We start from the raw sequence: 22,385 nt of genomic DNA, 5'->3' as shown, positions 1-22,385 counted from the left end.
CCTTCCCAGTCTCTTCCATCTGTCTCTATTCTCTCTCTTCACGGAGCCAGAATAATTCAAGCCCTCTCCTGCCCGAGCTTATCTAGGTCCCCCCAGCTTCTTCTGCCTTCCCTGCTAAGGTTAGCCTGGGTCTCATCCGTCCACATCTCCCATGTGGCCAGGAACCTCGGGGCTGTCTCCCTCATTAGACTCCAGTTCTTTGAGAGTAGGGTTGTCTTTGTATCCTCGCGCTTAGCTGAGTGCCTGGTACACAGTAAACTCTGGACTAACACGTGTTGGCTCATTAACTGACTTCCTAATTGTGCAGAATGGGTTTTAGAACATTAAAAAAAATGAATATAAATGGAGAACCAGCTCTCTGTTCTCTTTGGCGGTCAAGTAAGGTTTTTAGCTTTCTGCATTGCAGTCCCTGGGAATATCCAGTTTGTTTGTTTATTTATTTATTTATTACTGTTTAGAATTCCTGTTCCTTCTAATTAGGATTACATTACAATTGTCACATCTTGTTTTAGTTTTTGTTTATTTTTTTTTCCTCTAGGAGGCAAAAGCATTTGATGAACAATATAACTAATTCGTGGACTTCTAAGGGATTTTCTGTGTAGTGAGATATAGTTCTCAGCAATGAGCCAGTTCAGCACCATGCTCAGCGGTCGCTCGATGTCCCACTGTAGGGTCCTTCTTTTGGGAGAGGGGGAGGTACATTGGGTGCAGAGTCCAGTAGACAACCAAACTTGAAGACATCCTTTAATCATATTGCAATTAAAGGAAGACATTTAATTACTTTGTAGAATTGTAGAATTTGGATCTGCCCTTGGCACTTTTGGGGTTCTTCCTCTGAAAAGAGAGAAAGGACTGATGGAGGGCTCACAGGGTGACGTCACTTGATTGAGAGTCCTTTTAAAATAAACTCAATTTCACCCTGGACCCTACGGACCCTCCTTTAGAGAATGATTGAATTTGGAGATTAGAAAAGAAACATCTTTATTTCCACATAAATGTGTTTTGTTTTATGCACTTTGAGAAAAGGTGCATAGTCCTGTCCAACTTAATGCCCAAGAGGTCAGGGTACAAAAAATATATATTCAAGGCTCTCTCCGACACATTAAGTAGATTCGAACTCCCGATGTAGCATAGTTTGCAAGCGGAGAGCCTGGGCGTAGGGTGCGCGCGCAGCCCGCGCTGCGTTCCCGCCCCGCCCACGCTTACGCCCCTGGGCAGGCGCCGAAGGGCTCGCCCTAAGCCCCGCCTCCTCCCTTCCTCGTCGCCGCTGTTGCGTCACCGGAGACCGCTTCTTGTGACGCGACGTCGGCGCTCGCCTCGCGCTGGGCGCCGGAAGCGGAACGGAAGTGCACGCGAGACCTGCTTCCGGGCGCCGGCGCCATTTGTAGCCGTTGCCGGTCCCTGCCTGAGGGGCTTTTCTCTGTCTATACAATGAGCTACGAGCACCGCCAGAACTGGGGCCGCGATGGTGGCGGGCCCCGCGGCTCGAGCAACGGCGGGTACGGAGGAAACCGCGGCGGGGGCGGAAGCCGGGGCGGTGGCGGAGGCAGCGGCGGCGGAGGAGGCGGCGGCGGCGGCGGAGGAGGCCGGGGCCGGCATCCCGGACACCTGAAGGGCCGCGAAATAGGCCTTTGGTACGCAAGGAAGCAGGGCCAGAAGAGCAAGGACGCCGAGCGCCAGGAGGTGAGAGTCCCGGCCTCGTCCGGCCTGCTCCCGACGGCGTCTCCGCGGAGGGTCCTGCACTTTGGGACCTAGCCCATTGTCGAAGCACCCTTTCCCTTCCTTCAACTTTTCTCCGGACTGTCAGCCCCACGTAGGGGAAAGGGCACTGCACTTGGGACCCAGCCAGTGTAAAAACATCCCTCACACTCCACGGCACCTTCTTGGTAGTTCCTGTTGTAGAAACGCCCTCTTTTCCTGGTCAGCCTAGCCCTTCTCTTTACCATCCCCGGGGGGAGGGGCGGAAGGTTTCTACATTTGTGGCCAGGCCAGTGTGGAGCTCCCTTTACCTCCATCCAGACCATTTCTCCCCCCAGTTTTCATGCAGGCCCCAGTGTAGAAGCACCCCCAGTTTTCGCTCTGGAGAAGGGAGGTGTAGCCATGGAAGTAACTGGGGCACCGGGGGTTCCTCCTCCGCTTGTCCTATCATTCTTCTTCCCCCTCCCCTCGGACTAGGGAGAGTCCAGCCTTAGGGCTGAATTCACAGCTCCCTCTGGGCAGATCCCCCCTGCTGGCAGGGCCTGGTCATCTTAGCCTCTTGTCTCCCTGGTCCCTCTTCCAAGTTTAGACCTGGCGTTGGCCAGGATGGTAGAGGCCCCAAGGGAGATTGTCACCCAAGTCCTCCTCGCTGTCCCCTTGCGAGCCTCCCGACGCTGAGCACTCTCTGCCATCCTTCTCGGGGCGGCACCCTTGGGCACCTACATCCCCATCACTGATGGGCAGGCCTTGCAGAGGGTCCGGGTCGGGGCCTGTTTTTTGGAGAAGCCTGAAGCCCCCTGGATGCGGCTGAGCTCCCAAGTGCAGTCATGCCCCCCAGGGTCTGCCCTTCTGTGCCTGAGCACAGCGTGGGGTGTGCCTCCTGCAGGAGGTGGGACGGGATTTGTGTGTGCCAGGGAGCCGGACCTGAGGTGCCCAGAGGGGAACAATAGGGAGAGACTTTCAGTGCCATCCAAAGGTGTGTGTGTGTGACCTGAGCATTAATAAAGATGTTATTGATTAGCACAGTGATCTGGTTAAATCTGCCCCTTGGCAGTTGAGTGAGGGGAGACTGGATTGGATTGGGAAGAAGGTCAATCGTGGGTGCTTAGTATTTGAGAACAGTTCATAGAAAAGGAGAGGTTTTCTTGACACACAGTTGGAACTTAATACATGCTGATGAATTGACTGGTAGACTTTTTGTGGGTGGAGAAGTTCCTGAAGATCAAGGATAATAACATTAATAAAGCATTAGAAGTTGGAAAGCTTCAAAGATTTAGTCAGTTTTTATTATTAAAAGATTCTGCCTCTTCTCCCCAGTCTCCTTTGCTGGATCCTGTATAGCATTCTCTCATTGTGCCCGTAAGTTTTGAACTGGGCACTCTTCTCTGTACTCTTGCTCATCCTTTCCAATGGCACGAACTCATGGGCTGAATCCTCTTGATGCTCATGACTCCCAGATCTGTGTTTCTAGCTCTCTCACACTGAGATCCAGTCCTTCCAGAGCTCCCCATATTAGTGCTGGATTCAGGAAGTAGCCTTCTGCCACTTAGAACTGGAACCCAAGCGATTCACCAGCCTGCAGGGATGCCAGTTGTTCATCACCTTGCCTGCTTGCATGGTTTTTATGATGAAGTGATTTGGTATTATCTGCATAGGACCTTTTGTGATCCTAATATAGGACATGTTCAAGAAGTAGGAAGTAAGCAAGCAAAATGTCTGAGCAGACAGACAGATGGCACCAAGTCCATGCACTCCATCGTAGACATTGTATTCTTCTTGGGACAGCTCCTCAAGATAGTTTATTCTTATTTCATTAGAAAACTTGGTTCATGAATTTTCCAACCCAAAATAGATTAAAAACAGAAAATTAGGAAGTGCTTATTATACATGTGTATATATTTGTGTGTGACAGTTCTCAGGAGTAGTAATAAGAACAGCTGATAACAAGGTATGTCCCAGAGATCTGGGACCATTTAGTGTGGAGATAAGCAATTCTTAGCATCTCCATACAGCTTGAGAGCCTCATTGACATTTTGTTGTGATTAAAATTCATAATTACGAATCTGGTAATCAAAAAGACTGATCTATGGAATGTATTTAAGGAGTATTGTAAATCCAAATTGATGAAATTTCTTATAAAGTTGTGCTTAAAGCATCGTCTATTCAAAATGATTCATTCTCTCAAATAGATTAGGATTTTACTTTGTTGTGATTCATTTGTGTTACCTCAGTTGAACCTTAAGATGACTATAAAAGAATTATCAGCTAAAAAGCTTCTAGAATTCACCCACATTATCAGTGCAGTCTTCCCTGGAATATTTTCATTATGCAATTAATCTGACAGCCTAAGAATGTTAATTTTTCATGAGAATTAGTGGCTGGAAGGGATGTTGCAAACATGAAAAAGAAACCTAAGCCTTCAAAAACTTGAGCGAAGCCCCATTGCACGTCTTTCATTTAAGACAATAGGAAAAACTCCTAGTTACATAGGACTTGGAAGAGTTATAAAGTACTTGGCTCTTAACAGTTCTGGGGAGTATCATCATCACCATTTTGTAAATGAGGAAATAGCCTCTAAAAGGTTATGACTTGGCCACACTCAAAAATCTAGGTGTCCTGATTATAGTTGTACTGTTCTCAGAGTTTCAAGATGGGCAGGTCTGACCAGCCTATTCTTGTTCAGATTAGATATTGGAAGTTGCCCCTCTCCTTTCTTGCTGTGGAACAGTGATTCATGTGCGGTCTTGCCTCAAGGCTGACCGAAGTTGACCCTGCATGAGCAGACCTGGTCAAAGTCGATAGACCAGGAAGCTGCCTCAAGGGTAGTGCGGTTTGAGCCTTGCCTCCTTCTGAACCAATCACAGTAACAAAAACACAGTACCTCTTGAGCAAGAGGTAGAAGTGAAGTAGAGAGAGAGACCCTGCTAGATATTGATCCCTTCACATCGTCTTATCCAAACAATACACAAAACCAGTATTTACAATAACATACTTGACAAATAGTTTTCTGGCCTTTGTTCAGCAGGGAAAACCTCCCATCTCTGTAGACATCTAGCCTCTTGGCCTCATTGTCAGGAAATTTTTCCTGGCATTAAGGCAACATTGGCTTCTTTACAAATTCTGTGTTTTGCTTTTGGTTCTACCCTCATGGATCTATTCCATTTAAGTGAAAGCTCTTTAAATACTGGAAGATACCTATCATGTCCCTCTTTAAGTCTCTCAGGTTATAAAATGCCCAGTTACTTCAATTGATAACTCATGACATAGATTGAAAGCCCTTCATCTTCCTGTTGTATTCCTGGATATCTTGCTTATCAATATCAAATATGGCATCCTGAGATTTACAAGTTACTATGAGAGATCAGAGGAGAGAGTACTTTAAGCAAAAAGCAAGTGGATGTGAGGATCAGGGAATGCTTCCAAGAGGGACAAGGGATGCTGAACTGTTCTTTTGTTTCTAGAAGCAACAGTGTAACTTTTGTCTGCCTTTTCATACTGATTTTTTGCCTGTTGTCCTCACTCTATCTACATTATCATGAGTCAGTAATGCATTGTTGGTGGAATTGTGAACTGATGTAACCATTCTCGAAAGCAATTTGAAACTATGCCCAAAGGGCTGTCAAACCGCATACCCTTTGATCCTCCTGTGTCTGGATCCTACTTGCCAGATATTTTGATGTTTCTCAATCATCAGACATTTCTGCACTCTTGCACTCTATTCTGCCTTTCTTGATATTCTTCCTGAAGCTATTTCTTCCCCCTGCCCCTACCCCCAACTCCTACTTTTCCAGTTGTTTAGATATGCCACCTGTAGAGTTTCCAGTAGTACCAGATACAATTCCTTAACCGAAATTTTCTTTTCTCTGATACTCTATGACTGGATTGTTGGACTTTTCCAAGTTAGTTGAAAGGAAGTGAACTTTGCTATTCACTGACAATAAAGGTTTTTCCTTCAGTGAACCTTGGGAGAAAAGTGGTCTTTTAATTAATATTTTTGATGCTAGCCTGGGGAAATGATACTTCTCATTTTTGGACTTGGGTAAGGTCTCCTTATGCTTAGGAAAGGAGGAGAGATTTAATAAGATTTTTCTTTGTTTTTAATAGGCAAAATAAAGTAAATCTTATAAATTGACTTAATTATTGAGATTTGTGAAAATGTAAGATGGAAAAAAATAGTAGAAGGTGGGGAAAAGGGCTTTGGGGAGGGAGTGTATTATTTGTTTCAATTCATAACTATAATTGAAGAAAAAAAAGTATTGTCAGCGGTTGAAATTTGTTCATTTTGCATAAAAGTTGGTGACAAACTTTTTTTTTCCCCCGATAACAAAGAGAGCTGTAGTGCGTATGGATGAACGTCGAGAAGAACAAATTGTACAGCTGTTGAATTCTGTCCAAACTAAGAATGATAAAGATTCTCAGCCGCAGATATCCTGGTTTTCTCCTGAGGATCATGGGTAAAAAAATTATTCTTTTGAAAAATGGGTAGAAAACAACAGGTCTTTAGTAGCAGTGGCCTGACAAGAATTGCAGTTTAAAAGTGCTAGTTTTTATTATCACACATTATGGTTCAGCGAAGATAAATACTCCTTTTTCTTTCAAAGACCAGTACTTAACAGTGGTTAATCATTTTTCTTGCATAGGTCAGGGACTCTTATAGCATGTGAGAACTTTTCTTAATTTTTTAACAAATGATCTATATGTTTTGGGGTTTTTTAAGTATCTTTTTTATTTCAGAATTTTTCTGATGGAGTGTTCTTTGAACATTCCTAAGGACTTTTTAGACATACTCAGAGCATATAATCACCATATATACATATGAGAAAGAGAGTGTGAGTATGTAATGTAATAATTTGGCTTTGTTAATTATCTTTTCACAGTCCACAGAGAATATAGATTCATAATTCCATTACACTTTTCCATTCTTGCAACTTTTGGCCTGTATTCTACAATAAATACTCCAGAAAGGGCAACTTAAAAATATGCACTTTAATTTTAAGGAGGGCATTGCTATTCTTTGTGGATTGGATAGAGAGGGGGCAAAGAGCTATCAGTCTTCCTGACCAAGAATAAGTCATTTGATGTTCAAAATCCCCCTTGCTTTTGCATTTGATGTTGCAAAAATGCATGTCTCAATTGCGTTTTTAAAAAAGTTATAGTTTTTATTTGTTATTTTTTTTTCTCCCAAAGCTTAAATTGATTCATTGAACTATGCAATTTACCTTAAAACAGATATGGCACTGAAATTCCTGTCCAGAACAAACCACCTTCAGAAAAGAAATTTTTGGAAAAAGAAAAGAAACCTTTGGACCAAGAAAAGAAGTTTGTAGACCGAGGCAAGAAATTGACTGAAAGGGGAAAATCATTTGTAGATAGAGATTCTGAATATCTCTTGCAAGAGAATGAGCCAGATGTGGATTTAGACCAGCTACTTAAGGAAGATCTGAAAAGAAAGAAGTCTGATCCCCGCTATATTGAAATGCAGGTAATGGAAAATGTGACCTTTTTGTGTTTTTTAACCTTAAGTTTCCTTTTGTATAATATAGTCTTGACTCTCTTCTCCCTCCCTCCCTCTCTCCCTACCTACCTATCTACCTACCAGAACACTTTGTGATTAAGTTTGGCAGCAAGATATTTTGTAAAGAACTTGGAAACATTTTGAATGAGTGTCTTTATCTTAATGGATCTCCCAAGGCCTTTATCTCTCTGGGGGAGTTGAGATTTAGGGATAAGAATTCTTCCTCAAGTCTGTGCCACTAGGTAGGCAGGTGATATAGATGTGATAAAATGTTAAGGTGATATTTAATAACTCCCACACACAGTACACTTCGTTACTTGCACAGTAAAAGACAGGCTAGAATTTAGTGGCACTAGCAGTGATGGGTCAAAGGATTCAAATGTTAATAGTGAGCATTGGTTTTCTGGGAAGAATAATCTGTTAAGAAGAATCTGAAGAGCTCAGGAAGAAGATAGGAAAGAAATGGGTACAGCAAAGCTCTGGGGGGGAAATGGAAGCCAGGAGCTCCTTTGCCCGTCGAGCTGGAGCAAGTCAGGGCTTTGCTAAGAGCAGTTGACTTTTTTCCATAGACATCTTTTGGGGGGGGGGGGGGGGGGAGGAGAGGGAAGAACCCTATTGAGGCTGCTGAATCAGAGGGTAGAAGAGTGGTGAATCTTGAGCCCCAAACAGGAAAATCCATTGGTTTTTCCAGGAATATATAGGATTCTGGGTGAAAGAATTTAGCTGAGGAATTGGGTATGGGAACAGATTTGGCCTCAATCAGTGCTAGGAGAGGTCATGACAAAGACCAGGAGATAGTCAGTACCTAGATACCTTTAGAACAGGCAGACCAAATCAGTGGGGTTCTGTACATCGGGCTGGAGGCCTTAAGGTGGTAGAATTAGAGTTAGAAAGGACCTTGATCGTCCTCTCCTCCAACCCTTTATTTTACCAGTTAGGGAATTGATTCAGAGAGAGAGGTGAAGTAATTTGTCCCAGTTGGCAGATTGTGGTTTCTGTTTTACCTCAGTTCTGACTCCAAGTCTAGAATTCTTTAAAGTGACCAGAAGTAATCAAGGCCTCTTGTCTTGGAGACTAAGATTCATAGTTAAGGACTGAAAGGACTATGGGTAAAAGGCACAGAATCTCAGTCCTGGAGGAAGTACACAAGATAGGACCTTGGGCATGAAGGAGTCTAGACAACCAAAATAACAGCAAGACGTCAATCTTAGGGAAATAAGAAGAAAACTCATTTCCTAAAACCAGGATAGAAAGTCTTTCTTTTTTTAAGCTTTTTATTTTCAAAACATATGCACAGATAATTTTTCACCATTGACCTTTGCATAGCCTTATGTTTCAGATTTTTTTCCTTCTTCCCTCCACTCCCTCCTCTAGATGGCAAGCAATCCAATATATATTTTACATGTTAAAATATATGTAAAATCTAATATGTATAAATATGATTCTCATTTAACTTGGTGCTGAAGCAGCAAGCATAAGTTGAAAAGATAAGTTAGGGGCAACCAGGAGCACCAACCCTGAAGTCAAGAGGACCTGAGTTCAAATGTGGCCTCTGACACTTAACACTTCCTAGCTGTGGCAATTCAATTGCCTCAGCAAAAAGGAAAAAAAGAAAGAAAAGAAAAACCAAGCTAGAATTTAGTGGCATTGGCAATAATGGGTCAGAGGATCAAGACATAGAAACGAGCCCTGGGTTTGGAGAAAAGAGTGGAAGGGTTATTTCTAAGCTGGAGAATGAGAGATAATGGTGAGAAAACCAAAAAAAGAGATACTTAGTGGTTAGAGGAGAAATTTCCCCCATTTAGCTCGTATAGTGGTGGTAGAAAGTCTTTCTGTCATCAATGGATCCAGCTGGGAGAGCCTTCTAGAACAGCTCCTCCCCAGGAAAAGAGGCTTCAGCTTGCAAACCATCTACATCATTATTTCTTATTGAGGATACTCACGTGTAGCTGCTAGAGCTCAAATCAAAAGAGGTATTTGCGTAGGCTGGAAAAAGCTATTGGCCCTCAGTCATTTGAATCACACATGCATTTAATGTTAGATTTTAATATCACAGAATCAGAATTGAAAGGAGTTTCAGAAATTTAACTCAATCAGCCAATTAGCTAAGCTATAATTATTACCACAGTCTATTTAGCCAGTGAAGGAAGGATTTTTCTGATTTCTGACTCCATCTACTTTGGAATAGCTCTAATTGTTGTACAAGTTTTTCTTTCTTTAGTTTTGCCCGCAAAACAAGTCCTGGCCCTTCTTGTCCTTGGTAACAGCTATTATGTTACCTTTAAGTCTTTGATCATCCAGATGCATCTGCCTCCTTTTTCCATTGTAAAGCATGATGTGATCTCTCATCATTTTGATTAACCTGCCTTGAACATTGCCACTTATTAGTGACCTAATGTTTTGGCACTGAGAATGGACCATCCTTCTCCCACCATGGTCAGAAAAGGAGGACTAGAATCTGCTTATTCCTGGAATGAAGGCTCAGATCTCATTAGCTCTCCGTGTTATGTCAGTCAGCATTTAATGAACACCTATTATGTGTCTGGCACTGGAGATAGAAAGGATCTAGATCATATATTTCCAGATAAGACCCAGCTTTCCTTGTATTTGCCAGTCTGGAAGTTGTCAAAAAAAAAAAAAAAAGGAAGAAAGAAAAGAAAAAAAGAAAAGAAAACAGGTGAGCTATTTGTGATTTAGCTGGCTCTTGTCATTACTCCTCTCTTTAAATATTCACCAACTCTTTAATAATATATTTTAGAATTTTGCCAGTAACAGAAAACTGGCTCCCTGCCTTAAGATGAGCAGATTTGTTGGCTCCATACTTCCTCTTCTCCCCTCTTTTTTGGAAAACAGATGGCATTGTTCCATATAATCTTCTTGCACCTCTGCTGCTTTCCAGTTTTCAGAGTATTTTCCAGAAACCATGGTCAGTTGTTCAGCTGGCATCTCCCTGGTTTTTCAGTCCCCTTGAAGATACTTCATTTGGACCATTTGATTTAAGATCATCAAGCATTTCCAGAAACTCAGCTGCTATAGTCTTCCTTATTGGTAGCTTGTTATTTCTTCTCCAAAAATCATTCTGTTTGGCAGAGAGAATAAGCACAAACTCCGTTTTTCTCTCTGTAGTCTGTTACCATTATGCCTTATTTACTCCCTTCCTTTCTTTGGTCCTCCTCCAGTAAGTTAAAAAGAAACAAAACTCGTTTTTATCATTTGTTTCCTTCAAAGCCCTATTTTATTTGTAACTCAAGAATTCTTTCATTGTTCTTAAAGGATAATGCCATGTTTTCATATGTTTTGTAAATACTGAAGCTGGCTTTTTTGTGGGTTCTTGGTTTTTGTGTTCAGCTTCTTTCTTTTTTCATCAAAATTGGTTTTTTTGATCACAAAGTTTTTGAGAATTTCCTATTCTTCCTGAACTGATTTCAATATATTCTGTAGCATTTTGTTTATAGGTTCTCATCTGTCTTTTCTTCTGAACCCTTTGTAATTTCTTTTCACAAAATCTGAGGTGTATGTCAGACTAGTCTTAGTTTCCTTTTCCTTCCTTATCAAAAATTCCTGGATGGAGTGTGCATTCTTCCCCAAGACTACTGCATTTATTTTCTCCTCCAGTAGAGGTTTCATCTTGTTCTTGAGAATTGGATCCAATATGGAATTTCTATTGTTGATTCCTCTACTTCTTGAAGGATGAAATTATCAAATAAGTCATCATGGGCTTCTCTACATTTGGCAGAGAGTTTCAGAAGAGCCGTTTAAAAGGAGGTCCTTAGCTCTTTTGTGTCATTCCTAAGTCCTGTGTAATACATTTAGATCAGGGGTCCTCAAACTACGGCCTGCGGGACAGATGCAGCAGCTGAGAATGATTATCCCCCTCACCCAGGGCTATGAAGTTTCTTTATTTAAAGGCCCACAAAACAAAGTTTTTGTTTTTACTATAGTCCGGCTCTCCAACAGTCTGAGGGACAGTGAACTGGCCCCCTATTTTAAAAGTTTGAGGACCCCTGATTTAGATGATAATATTCTTCACATCCTTCATTGTGCCATATTCTTCCTTTCGGGCTGTCATGTTTCTTTACACATGTTTTATGTATAGATGATTCTCTACTCACCAATTTTCCTAATCTGTTTCTTTGGAGAAAAGTGTCTCTGCAAAGTCATCATTCAGTCACTGCTTTTATCCTCCCAAATCTCTTTGATTCCCAGGAGGTTGAATTTGTATGATTACGTGAGGCTCTCTAGTTTATCTTGTTTGTTACCCACGCTTGTGCATTTCTGTGTAGATCTATGAGACCGGAAAAGCTGTCATTGAGGGATTGGTAGTTATTTACTTTTTTCTTAGATATTATATTTTATGAATGGCTAAGTGTATTAGATATATGATTATTTCTACATTGCAGATATTCCCTATGGTACCCACTTTATATGCAATGTAAATGTAAATAGCCATCCCTCTCCTTTTTTACTTTAGCATTCTTGAATCAATTCTCACAGAATGGTTAGAAATTTCATTCTTTTAAGCCATGACTTAGATGTTCAAAGAACCATTTTCAGATATTTTGTCTAATTGCAGGCATTGGTGGTAAAAAACCACACAACCTAAGCCGTGTCATCCAAGGGCTGCCAAGGGAAGATGACTGTTGGACTATTCTGAAGCTGTCCCAGTTTATGGGAAACAACATGAGATTGTTTCTTGTTTTTTCCTATTAATAAAAGTAACAAAGTGTCATCAGAGCACAAAATGTTAGAGAGAGAAAAAGACCCTTAGAAATCATCTAGTTTAGCTTGTTCATTTTACAGATGAGGAAACTGAGGCCCAGAAAGGTATAGGATTTGCCCAAAGGCTCATAATTAATAAGTGCTAGAGTGGGGCCTACAACTCAATGTTCTAATTAGATACAATCTTCATGTATATGTATGCAGATTTGAAGATACACACAGATACCCCTATATGTAGCTGTATTTAAATAGTTATAGCTGTGTATATATGCATTTATACAAATATATGTACACGCACACACTTATATTAGCTACATAGTTAGAATTTTAAAAACTAGCTTGAGAACTGTGTGTGTGTGTGTGTGTTTGTATACACATGTAAATGCTTTTGAAAAATCTAACCATAGTGGTACTGATTATATGCCACTGTAGAGTGAGGGTTTGAGTCATAAATCATGTCCTAAAGTACATCTCAGAATTAGAACTTGATTATAGAATTATTGAGGATAATGGGTGACAGTTGGAGAGTAAATCAATAGAAAATGTTAAACCTAGATTTTTAGTTGGGGAGGGCATAAGAGCTCTTTTCATCCCACTGCCTCATTTAACAGGTGAAGAAATAGGTTCAAAGAGTTTAAAGGGCTTGGCCCAGGACACAAAGGCAGATTTGAGGTTCATGCCTATCAAACTGATTCAGATTCTGGGGTCTTTCCTTTGCACTGCAGTTAATTTAGGATGAAATAAAAACTATGGAGGGTGGATATGGTATTGAAAATACCTGGCCTCATCTTTGCCATACTGGCATGTACTAATGGTGACTATTCCTTGTTTAAATGAGTGCTTTTTTCATTAGGCACTACTATGTGAGACTTGGCCACTTATACAAAAGTTCTGCCATTTAAATTTTCTTTTATATTTAGGTTGCTCTGGTTGTCTTTTTAAAACTACATGTGTTTTATGTTTTCATTTCAGCATTTCCGGGAGAAGCTGCCCTCATATGGAATGCAAAAGGTAAATTATTTACTATACATTTAATTTGCAAAGTCTTTTTAAAAAATTGATAGCGATCCACAAGAATTGATAAAAGATTATGGAGCTTTTGTTAATAAGATTTCTAGGGATCTAGAATTCTTTTTCAGTAAATAAATTTATTTGTTAAAGTAATGTAAGTCCAAATACAGCTATTTAATTTGCTTTGAGTTCTATGTACATTCTTGTTTTATCCTAGATAATGAGATTTAACTACTGACTTTGTTATAAAATAGCAAAATATTCAATTCTAAATGGGCAATTATATTAGAGCCCGATAATTAACTTTTAACTATAATTATTTTGAGAGGGATTCCAAATCAGTAATGTGGAATCTTTCTCTCTGTCTCTCTCTGCTACTCAGCCTCCCTCTCCAAACCCTCCCTTCCCCTCTCTCTCTCTTTTTCTTTCTTTCTCTCTCTCTTCCTCTCTCCCCATCCCCCTTCCTCCCTCTCTCCTTCCCTTCCTCTCTCTCTCTCTCTCTTTCTCTCCTTCTCTCCCTCTTTCTCTCTCCCTTCCTCCCCACAATGTGAACTGCACTTATATTAAAATACAAATAAGAACATTTGTTTTTGTTTAGTATTGTATACAAAAGGGTTTGCCAGTGTCAAGTTGATAGATTTTGTGATAGCAATTCCAATCAACAAGGTAGATAAATTGGTTTTCAGCATTACGTGAGGCACTAGATTGATTTTAAATAAAGAATATAAACTTTAATTTGAAGACAGATAACATGAATGCTGAATAAAGGTATGGCTCAGAATCCATTAAAGGTTTAGCTAATGGGTCATTTAGCACTTGAAAACAAGCATTGGAAACACAGTGTTATCTGGAAAAAATTTATCAAAACATTTTCTCTTTCACATAAATAGTAGTTTTAGAAAAACAGAACACTCATCTCTCTAACATTGACTTTTTTCCTAAACAAATGTTTTGAAATACTGAAAACTGGTTGTCACTGAACAGAATTCCAGGGCCAGGAAGTCAGATAATGTTGAGAGGACAGCCAGTACCCAGATCCTACCCATGTGCAACAGCTCTGGGAGTAGAATGAACAGGATGTCAAAGGAATTATCAGGCAGGAACTATGCAGGTGGCAGCAACAACTTTTAGGAAATGTCCTGGGGTTTGGAGATGTTCTTCCAGACCCCAGGAAATAGCAGGAAGCTTCTCTCTCTGGCATTTTCCCCGATCCTTTGTGCCTCCATGTGTGCATTTGTGATTGTGTACATGCTCTCTTTTTTCCTTTGTCACAAACATACATGTAAAGAAAATAATCAGAGCAGCTGAGTGGTACAGTGAATAGAATGATAGATTAGACCAGAGTTCAAATTTGGCCTCAGATACTTTCTTGATGTGTGATTTTGGGCAAGCTACTTAACCCTGTTTGCCTCTGTTTCCTTACCTGTAAAATGGGCTAGAGAAGGAAATGGCAAAACCAATCCAGTGTCTTTGGTATGAAAACCCCAAATGGGACCACCAAGAGTTAGACATAACTGAGCAACAACACAGTAAAGAAAATGGTCACAGGTTATGAAAAGCACGAACCTTGCATGGTTAATGTGAGACTCTAATGAGATAATGCCTTGAAAGTGCTCAGTAGCAAGTGTGTAGCATATAACAGGTGCTTTATGAATGCTGGCTCTCCTTTGTAAAAGTGTGAGAGCAAAAGGGAGAAAGAGAGAGAGATAAACACATACACACACACACACGTACTCTGTCTTTCACACATTTATTTTAGGGAAACAAACACATTGATTCAGGTTTTCTAAATATCCTTCCTTTTTTTGGTTATTAATAAGACTATCATTTCTCCAAATCTTGGATTCCAATCTGTGTTCTGTTGTCTCCCCAGGGACAAATAGGAGCCTAAATGAATGATTCTTCTTACTTTACTTCTCCTGTAATGACTGTTATTCCATAATTATTGAATCTAGTCTTAAGGCTTTTTAACAAACTAATTTTCACAAATACTCTGAAAGCTATACTTTTATTTGACATTTGAACAGTTGATTATTAAGAGTGTGAAAAATTTGATGTATAAACAGTAAATTGTTTCAGGATCTTCTCTAGCCAATTTTTTACAGCAATTATTAAAGTTTATTAAGTAAATTTCCTATGTCAATTGTTCTAAGCATTTTTGAAAAACTTATTCTCTGAGGAAATTTTTCTAAATAAGAAGCCACTGAATATTCTTAAGCTTTCCTGGAGACGACCACTCTTATTGTACTTCACTATAATTCATTGATCTCCTGGAGAGGTAAGAAGGAGGGCTGCTTTCTCCTATATTGAAGTCCCCACGTTTTTTCATCTTTTGATGCTGAGTTTATGTTGTCTGGGTTTTCTGGATTTTCATTCATTTGCAGCCATCACTTCTTACCTCTGCCAGCCTGCCTGGCTTCTGCTAGCAAGCTTCCTTTTTAATTGATGACTTCTAATCTGTCATGTCTTGGGAGCCGAGTTCTCCATTGTGGGCATAGAGCAGGTGCTTCCAAAATGCTTTTTCACTGAGTGACCGAATGAAAGCTAGAGAAACTCTTATGACTTAGGACTCTCATACATGTGACTGCTCTGACCTTGCATCCTGTGTTGGGCTGGAGGAGACAGGAGAAGTTATCTTTGACAGAAGGGAAGCAGTTTTCCATATTTCTGTGCTAATGGTTCAACTAAAATTACATTAGCTTCAAATGATGATGGCATTTTAATTGCTGGATTGTGCTCTCTCTAAGAATGGAGGTCTTTACTGTTTTCTCTTTTTCCTACCTCTGTTTCAAATAGGAATTGGTAAATTTGATAAATAACAATCAGGTTACTGTCATAAGTGGTGAGACTGGTTGTGGGAAAACCACCCAAGTTACCCAGTTCATCCTAGATGACTATATCGAAAGAGGAAAAGGATCCGCCTGCCGGATAGTGTGTACACAGCCCAGAAGAATCAGTGCAATTTCGGTAAGTGATGTCCCATTTTAAAATATCTTACAGCAAGATACTTCTGTTCTTCTTGTGAAAAGGACTCCAAAAACACTTAGCTGAATGTGAGGTTAAGAAGATACCATGTGGTATAACGGGCAGAAAGCCACTTTCAGTCAAAATGCCTTGGGTGTAAGTCTTGGCTGATGCTTCTTAGTGATTAAGGCAGATCCTGAGATCAGAATGTGTGGAACAGACACTAATCTGTCGGGGCTAGCGATGAAGTCACAAACCTGGATCCTCTAATTACTCCCCAAACCCCCAAGAATGTGAACTTCATCCTCAGATTTTGCTGCCATAAAAACTAAGAGAGCAAGCATTTGGTGATAAAAACCACAAAAGAATCACTCTGCTTTAATATTTTGGAACAAAAGATAAATCTTTTTGTTTGTAAATAAGTAGCAGATAATTATTTATTAAATTTATGTGCCTGTTACAGTACATTTTGTGAAATTCAGCATAAACTACAAACAGCCCCTGCTTTTTGCTAGTGCTCCATTCAGTTGAAATTGTTTGTGTACTTGATAGTTGACTCACAAGCACCCCAATTAGTTGTAATGAAGAGTGATGTTGAGCAGCATGGTTTAGAATCCAAATTTTACATTTGGATGTATGCTCAGCAACTATCTGACCCAGTGCGTACCTAAAAAATTTTTCCTCCAACTACTGCACAAAGGGCTTTGCTTCTCTTCTAGGGCAGCTCATTCATTTTCTTTAGACATTGAGCCACATTTCCTCTTTGCAAATTCTGCCCATATCTAAACCATGATCCACATAGTGCTTTTGAAAAGGGGTCCTTACTAAAAACTTAACAAGAAATCTCTTTAAAAAAAAATTCTTTTTTTAAAAGACATTTCCAAGAGTTTTTTTAAAGAGAATGCAATCATTAATATTATTACTTCAATGGTTTATATATCTTATTATTATCCTCTTAGTTTTAGGCCAAATCACTTATAATTGGGCTGTATGTATATATATTTTATGTACCATAAATACGTTTGATACTATATTGGGACCTACTTTATAACTATAAGCTAAAAGGAGACCATATATTAGTGTGTATATGTACATAGAAGTTTTTTTTTTTTTAAGAGTTTTAGGATATTTTTCTTTCCTTTAGTTCATAGTTATGTATTTTTGCTTTAATGATATTTACCTAACTAATTATAGACTTGTAGTATTTTATTGTTGTTGAAAACAGTCTTAGAGACCATCTTATCCGCCTAATGTTCAGATTACAGAGCTAGAATCTAGAGATGTCAGGTGACATGTGAGGTCATACAACAAATGAAGAGCAGAGCCCAGATTGCCACCTGCCCTCTGCCTCCAAACCTGTCTGCTCTATTTGACTTTGGGACATTCTGCTCTAAGGTGTGTTTGTAGCAAAAATCAGAAATGCTATACTACAAGGCTAGAAGCAAAGTGATCATTTCCCCTCTTTAATAGATAATTAGATTTATGCAGATTAAAATAACAAAAAAACAAAATCTTGCATTTTCCATCCTCTTCCTTCCATAAAGTAATGAAAAAGTATTGTGGCCCCAGTGACTCAGGCCTTTTTGAGATTATCATGTTGAGCAGATCAGTGATGTGTGAAGTAGCAAAAGGAGAGGGAGGGAGGTTAATTACCCATGTATGTCCTGGGTTCCCTTCAAAGTGACTTTAAGTTTTAAACCCTGACTACTTCTATATTCTTGGGATATGACACATGCTTCATTTTGCTACTGATACTAATGTCAGGAGCAATCAAGTCTTTCTGTCAAATGATGAATAATTATATCACTTGGCCGTCTGCTAATTTCACCTTTTCACTCACCTGAGAATGGGAAAACAAATTGAGAATCCAAGTATCAGTATTTTGTCGTATCCAACTTGCGTATCTGGTGCCCATGAGAAGAGAGGGGCTGTTAGAGATTTGCCCACAAATAAGAGCAATAAAAATGTACATTTTAAAGTAAGAAGAGACAGAAAAGCTATAAAAGGAAAAGAACTCCAAAACCACAGCAATGTGGGTCCACTTTGCCAAGGAACATATATTCCTGCCTATCTCAGTAGATCCTGGCAGAATCTCCCAACTGTGTTACTGTTCTTGATTATGACCAATAGTCATCAAGAAATAGTTCATTTTTGGCTAGGGTACTTAATTTCAGACAGTGTGACTATATATAATCATTTTTGATAAGTTTTTTTGAAAATTGTTAAAAAGTCAGGCTTGACAACCATAAAAGGTAAGTCCTCGGCTAGCCTGACAGTGTGCCTTTCTAGAACAGCTCATGGCAGCCAAGGTTTTATTTAGCTTCTCTCGGCTGTTGTCCAACAGAGAACGAATCGGGGAAATGTCTGCTTGCCTGACCTATGGCTGACTGTCATGTTAGTCCTGGAGAGCAGAGGACCTTTCTTGGCTGGACAGCTCACTCTGTAGGCAACGTCCTGCTCCTCTTTGTCTCCAGAGAGAGTCAAGCAGACAGTCTCCAAGTCTCCTTTGAAAATAGACCTTCTTATTGGGGCAGCTTAGGGATCCCTCCGTGGGATATCATGTCTTTACAGCCATAAAACAAAAGCTATAAGATTACAAAGGAAACAAGTTATATTGAAATAAAAATATCACAATATTCTTTTAAAAACTTCAGATCCTGGATTCAGAACCTCTGTCTTACAGGATTTTCTGTTCTTATTTCCTTCACACACACCCATTTTATACACATATGTATATACATATGCGTGTATATAATTTTAAAAGTAGACCACCATTCACTACAAAAACTTATAATTTTTTAAACAAATTGCAGCATATCTATTGAAATTTGGGTTTCATTCTTCATCAAATCCATGAAGCTATCATGATGACTTGATGTGCGCAAGAACCCTTTCTCTAGGTAAATATGTTTTTAACCCTGATATTTGTTAATAGCGTTAGATTGGGGTTTCTTATCAACCCTATATTTTGTGGTTGTCCATGGAATACCTCGGAAAATTAGTGTGGGTTTGTAGACCAAGGGATGAAATTTTTTTCCAGATTTAAGAAATGAATTCATAGGCAAGTTTAGATTTTTCATAAAAATTAGCTTTTTGGCCTGTGATATTTGTATCCCCTAATGCCCATTGTCATCAGCTACGTTGATTGAAATGGGAAGTGTTCATGATAGCTTTGGGAAATTTTTGAGACTTGTTTTTAAAAATTCAGATTTATCTAGAAGTCTGACTCAATATGACTTTTCTGCCAAGTCCCAAATTGTCATTGACATCCTTCTAGAGGTCACTGTCTGTCACCAACATTTGTGTTTGGATTTAAGGTTGCAGAGAGAGTGGCCGCAGAGAGAGCCGAACCATGTGGCAGCGGCCATAGTACCGGGTACCAGATCCGCCTCCAGAGGTAAAGGGGCTTTCTTGTTTGATTTCCAGGGAAAGACCACTCGTGATCCCAGACATAGAGAGTATGCAGACTCTAAGAAGCTCCTTCACTCCAGTGGGGTGATGGGGAGGGGGAAAGGAGGAGGAGAAGGCTAGCTATGATACTGACCCCTACTGACACATAAACCTCAGGAAGCTCCAGGGCTTTTTCAAGCACACTCCTGAGCAGCCATTCTGTATTTTGTGCCTTGTCTAGCTCATGTTTTCATGCCAGCCTCTGCTTTCCAGGAGTAGCCCTTGCCCTTCTAGGAAGTAGTGTTGGATCCAAATAGCTTGTTTTCCCAGAAAGTGAAGACCACCACTCTTTTCATCTTGCTACACTGTCCCAAATGTAGAGAAAGCCCAGATTACCTTGTGTCAAACTCTGAAAATACTTGATATTTCAAGATTGGTCTCAGGTGACATGAAGAGTTTCACGTGTCACCATCCAGCCACTTAGCCCAGTAGCGTTTGTGTAATATGAGAGGGATCCTTTGTTATTGACATTCTATAGTTAATAAGCTAGACACCAAGGAAAGCCTTTTAAGTGTTGCTTCATGTTTCTTGGAAGTAATGTTAACCTTAATATGGTTGTGTTCACTTTGGTTATTAGAGAAGGAATAAGAGAAATTTTTAACTTCTGAAAGAAAAGGATTGTTTTGGTTTTGAACAATGTATGTAGCCAAAATGAACAAAAATAGTTCAGGTATTTGATGGATGTGGATGTAACCCTAAATAATACATGTATCTCCTTGAAAGAAATCAAAGAAATGTGTATTTGACAAAAATTGTGTTTAAAGATTTAGTTTTATGTATAGGACTGCTTGCCATCTGGGGGAGGGGGTGGAGGGAGGAAGGGAAAAAGTTGGAACAGGAGTGCAAGGGATAATGTTGTAAAAAAAATTACCCAGGCATTTGTTCTGTCAATAAAAAGTTATAATTATGAAAAAAAAATTAATTAAAAAAAAGATTTAGTTTTGCCATGGAAATATTCTGGCATTTATGTTCTGTTGCTTAGCCATCATGTACCTAGTACATGTACCTAGTACAGGTTGGAAGAGACAATTTGCAATGTCTAATGCGTCCCCCTTTCTCTCATTGCCAGCCGGTTGCCAAGGAAACAAGGCTCCATTTTGTACTGTACAACAGGAATCATTCTTCAGTGGCTCCAGTCAGATCCGTAAGTATGTTTCTCTTAAGACTGAGAAGTAACTGTTGTTTCTCAAAGACTTAATTATTGAATTGGGTAGTACTAATTATTGCACTTAATTTCCAGTGCCTATGTTGTTATAAAATGTTCTGTGGAAGATGAGTTATACACTTTGCGCTTCTGTTTTAGGCAATTATCCAGTGTTAGTCACATTGTACTTGATGAAATCCATGAAAGGAATCTGCAGTCAGATGTTTTAATGACTGTTATTAAAGATCTCCTAAACTTTCGACCTGACCTGAAAGTAATTCTGATGAGTGCAACTTTGAATGCTGAGAAGTTTTCGGAATATTTTGGTGGGTGTGATATTTCCAATTTATTTCTGTGGAAAGGGTTTAAAATGTTTAAAGGCTTATTTTCAATACTGCAATTTTTAGTTTTTTACTAACAGAGTTTGATTAAATGTTTTATTTTGCATAGACACAGCAGCAACATTGTGATTTTTTTCTTTTAAGTGGGGTTACTTCCAAAAGTGCTGGTTTTTCAAGGTTTAATTTTATTACGAGGTCTATAAGGTAGAAAGAAAAACATTTTCTCATTTAAACAACCTAGAAAACAAAGTTTTATAATTTGTTATTAATAATTAATAAAAGGATATTTAGAAACTCCTAGCGGAACCTTAGGGGAGGGGGGAGCCTGAAAAGGTTTTATATCATTGAACCCATGTCTGAATTTGAATTTTTTTAAATATGCTATCATCACCTTATCATGAAAGGGTTTTTCTAATATCCCGATGGAATAGAAATCTCCCATCCATCCTTTCTTCAATGCTTTCTCCCTTTAGATAGTTATACATGTGTATCATGTCAGTTCTGTCTCTTAGTACTTTGGGAAAGAAACTCACATAGGCATGGCAGATGCCATGATAGTTGTTCAGGAGGATCCATAGTAAAACTGGGGCAGATGTCCTCAAATTTAGAAGAGCTTATTCCAGAACATTCTGAAATGTGCTTCTGCCATGGTGAGGGCTCTCCTGCAACTCTGGGACATGTGCTCATGTGCCCAAGAGCATCATGGAGGAAAGCCTTGCTGGGCTACCCCTGCTGAAGGCCCCAGCTCAGAAGGGGTGCCTCTGCTTTAGGCTCCAGCCCTAGTTGGGGGGGGGGGGGGGAGGGTTCTCCCTGTGTCTCCTACAGCACAGTGCTGGGCACAGAGGCAGTGACCTCTTTGGGAGTGACCAAACGGTGATGGATTGTGTCATCCTAGCTTTGCTCTGTAGGTGGTGAAAAATGGGCCTCCCTCTGCCCAGGCCACAGGAGGTTCCCTAAGTGGATTCAGAAACACACCCACACCTGAGAACACTGGGTTCATTGATTCTCCCATTGCTGGTTCTTTTGTGTCACTGGCCAGGTTTGGGCTGCTCAGGAGCAAAGGGCATCTTGTGGGTAGAATTTTTCACCAAAGCATTGAACCTAATGTCTCTTGTGTCTTGTCATGGAAGATAATAGGGTTCAATGCTCTCAGGGGAGATGGGATTGGAAACACCTGGAAGCTTGTGAGGGAAAATCTTTGTTAGTTGTTGTTGTCCCAGTATTTTGTCTTACATGAAGAGATATAGGTTAAGATGACCTTAGTAGCAGTAAAGCAGTGTTTCAGCTCAGTTGCCAGGAGGTCAAATTCTTTACCTTCTGATACTTCCGAGTATTTCCTTCTGGAAGTAGGAAAGTGACAGCAAGATCATTGGGGGGAAATGTCTTCTGAAAGGCAGCTAAGTGGTACCACAGTGCACAGATCCCTGGGCCTGGAGTCCGAAAGAATGAGTTCAAATCCAGCCACAATCACTCAATAGCGGTGTGACCGCGGGCTAGTTCAGTTCACCTGTGTTTGCCTCAGTCCGCACTGTAGATTTCATTG

General features: G+C 40.0%; 1 protein-coding gene across 1 annotated transcript in view; it reads left to right on the top strand.

The window, feature by feature from the left end:
- Positions 1-1,343: 1,343 nt before the first annotated feature.
- DHX36 (DEAH-box helicase 36) overlaps positions 1,344-22,385 on the top strand; it is a 43,935-nt gene continuing 22,893 nt past the window's right edge. The window contains exons 1-8 of the mRNA XM_051991800.1: positions 1,344-1,683; positions 6,028-6,152; positions 6,928-7,180; positions 12,905-12,943; positions 15,740-15,910; positions 19,225-19,304; positions 20,427-20,501; positions 20,661-20,827. Coding sequence (XP_051847760.1) covers positions 1,432-1,683; positions 6,028-6,152; positions 6,928-7,180; positions 12,905-12,943; positions 15,740-15,910; positions 19,225-19,304; positions 20,427-20,501; positions 20,661-20,827 — 1,162 coding nt within the window. The 5' untranslated portion in view covers positions 1,344-1,431. The remainder of the gene's footprint in view (positions 1,684-6,027; positions 6,153-6,927; positions 7,181-12,904; positions 12,944-15,739; positions 15,911-19,224; positions 19,305-20,426; positions 20,502-20,660; positions 20,828-22,385) is intronic.

The sequence above is a fragment of the Antechinus flavipes genome, chromosome 3 (genome assembly GCF_016432865.1).
Source record: "Antechinus flavipes isolate AdamAnt ecotype Samford, QLD, Australia chromosome 3, AdamAnt_v2, whole genome shotgun sequence".
In the NCBI taxonomy this organism is placed as follows: domain Eukaryota; kingdom Metazoa; phylum Chordata; class Mammalia; order Dasyuromorphia; family Dasyuridae; genus Antechinus; species Antechinus flavipes.
The sequence above is the reverse complement of the archived record's forward strand: the minus strand, read 5'-3'. Positions and strand labels throughout refer to the sequence as shown.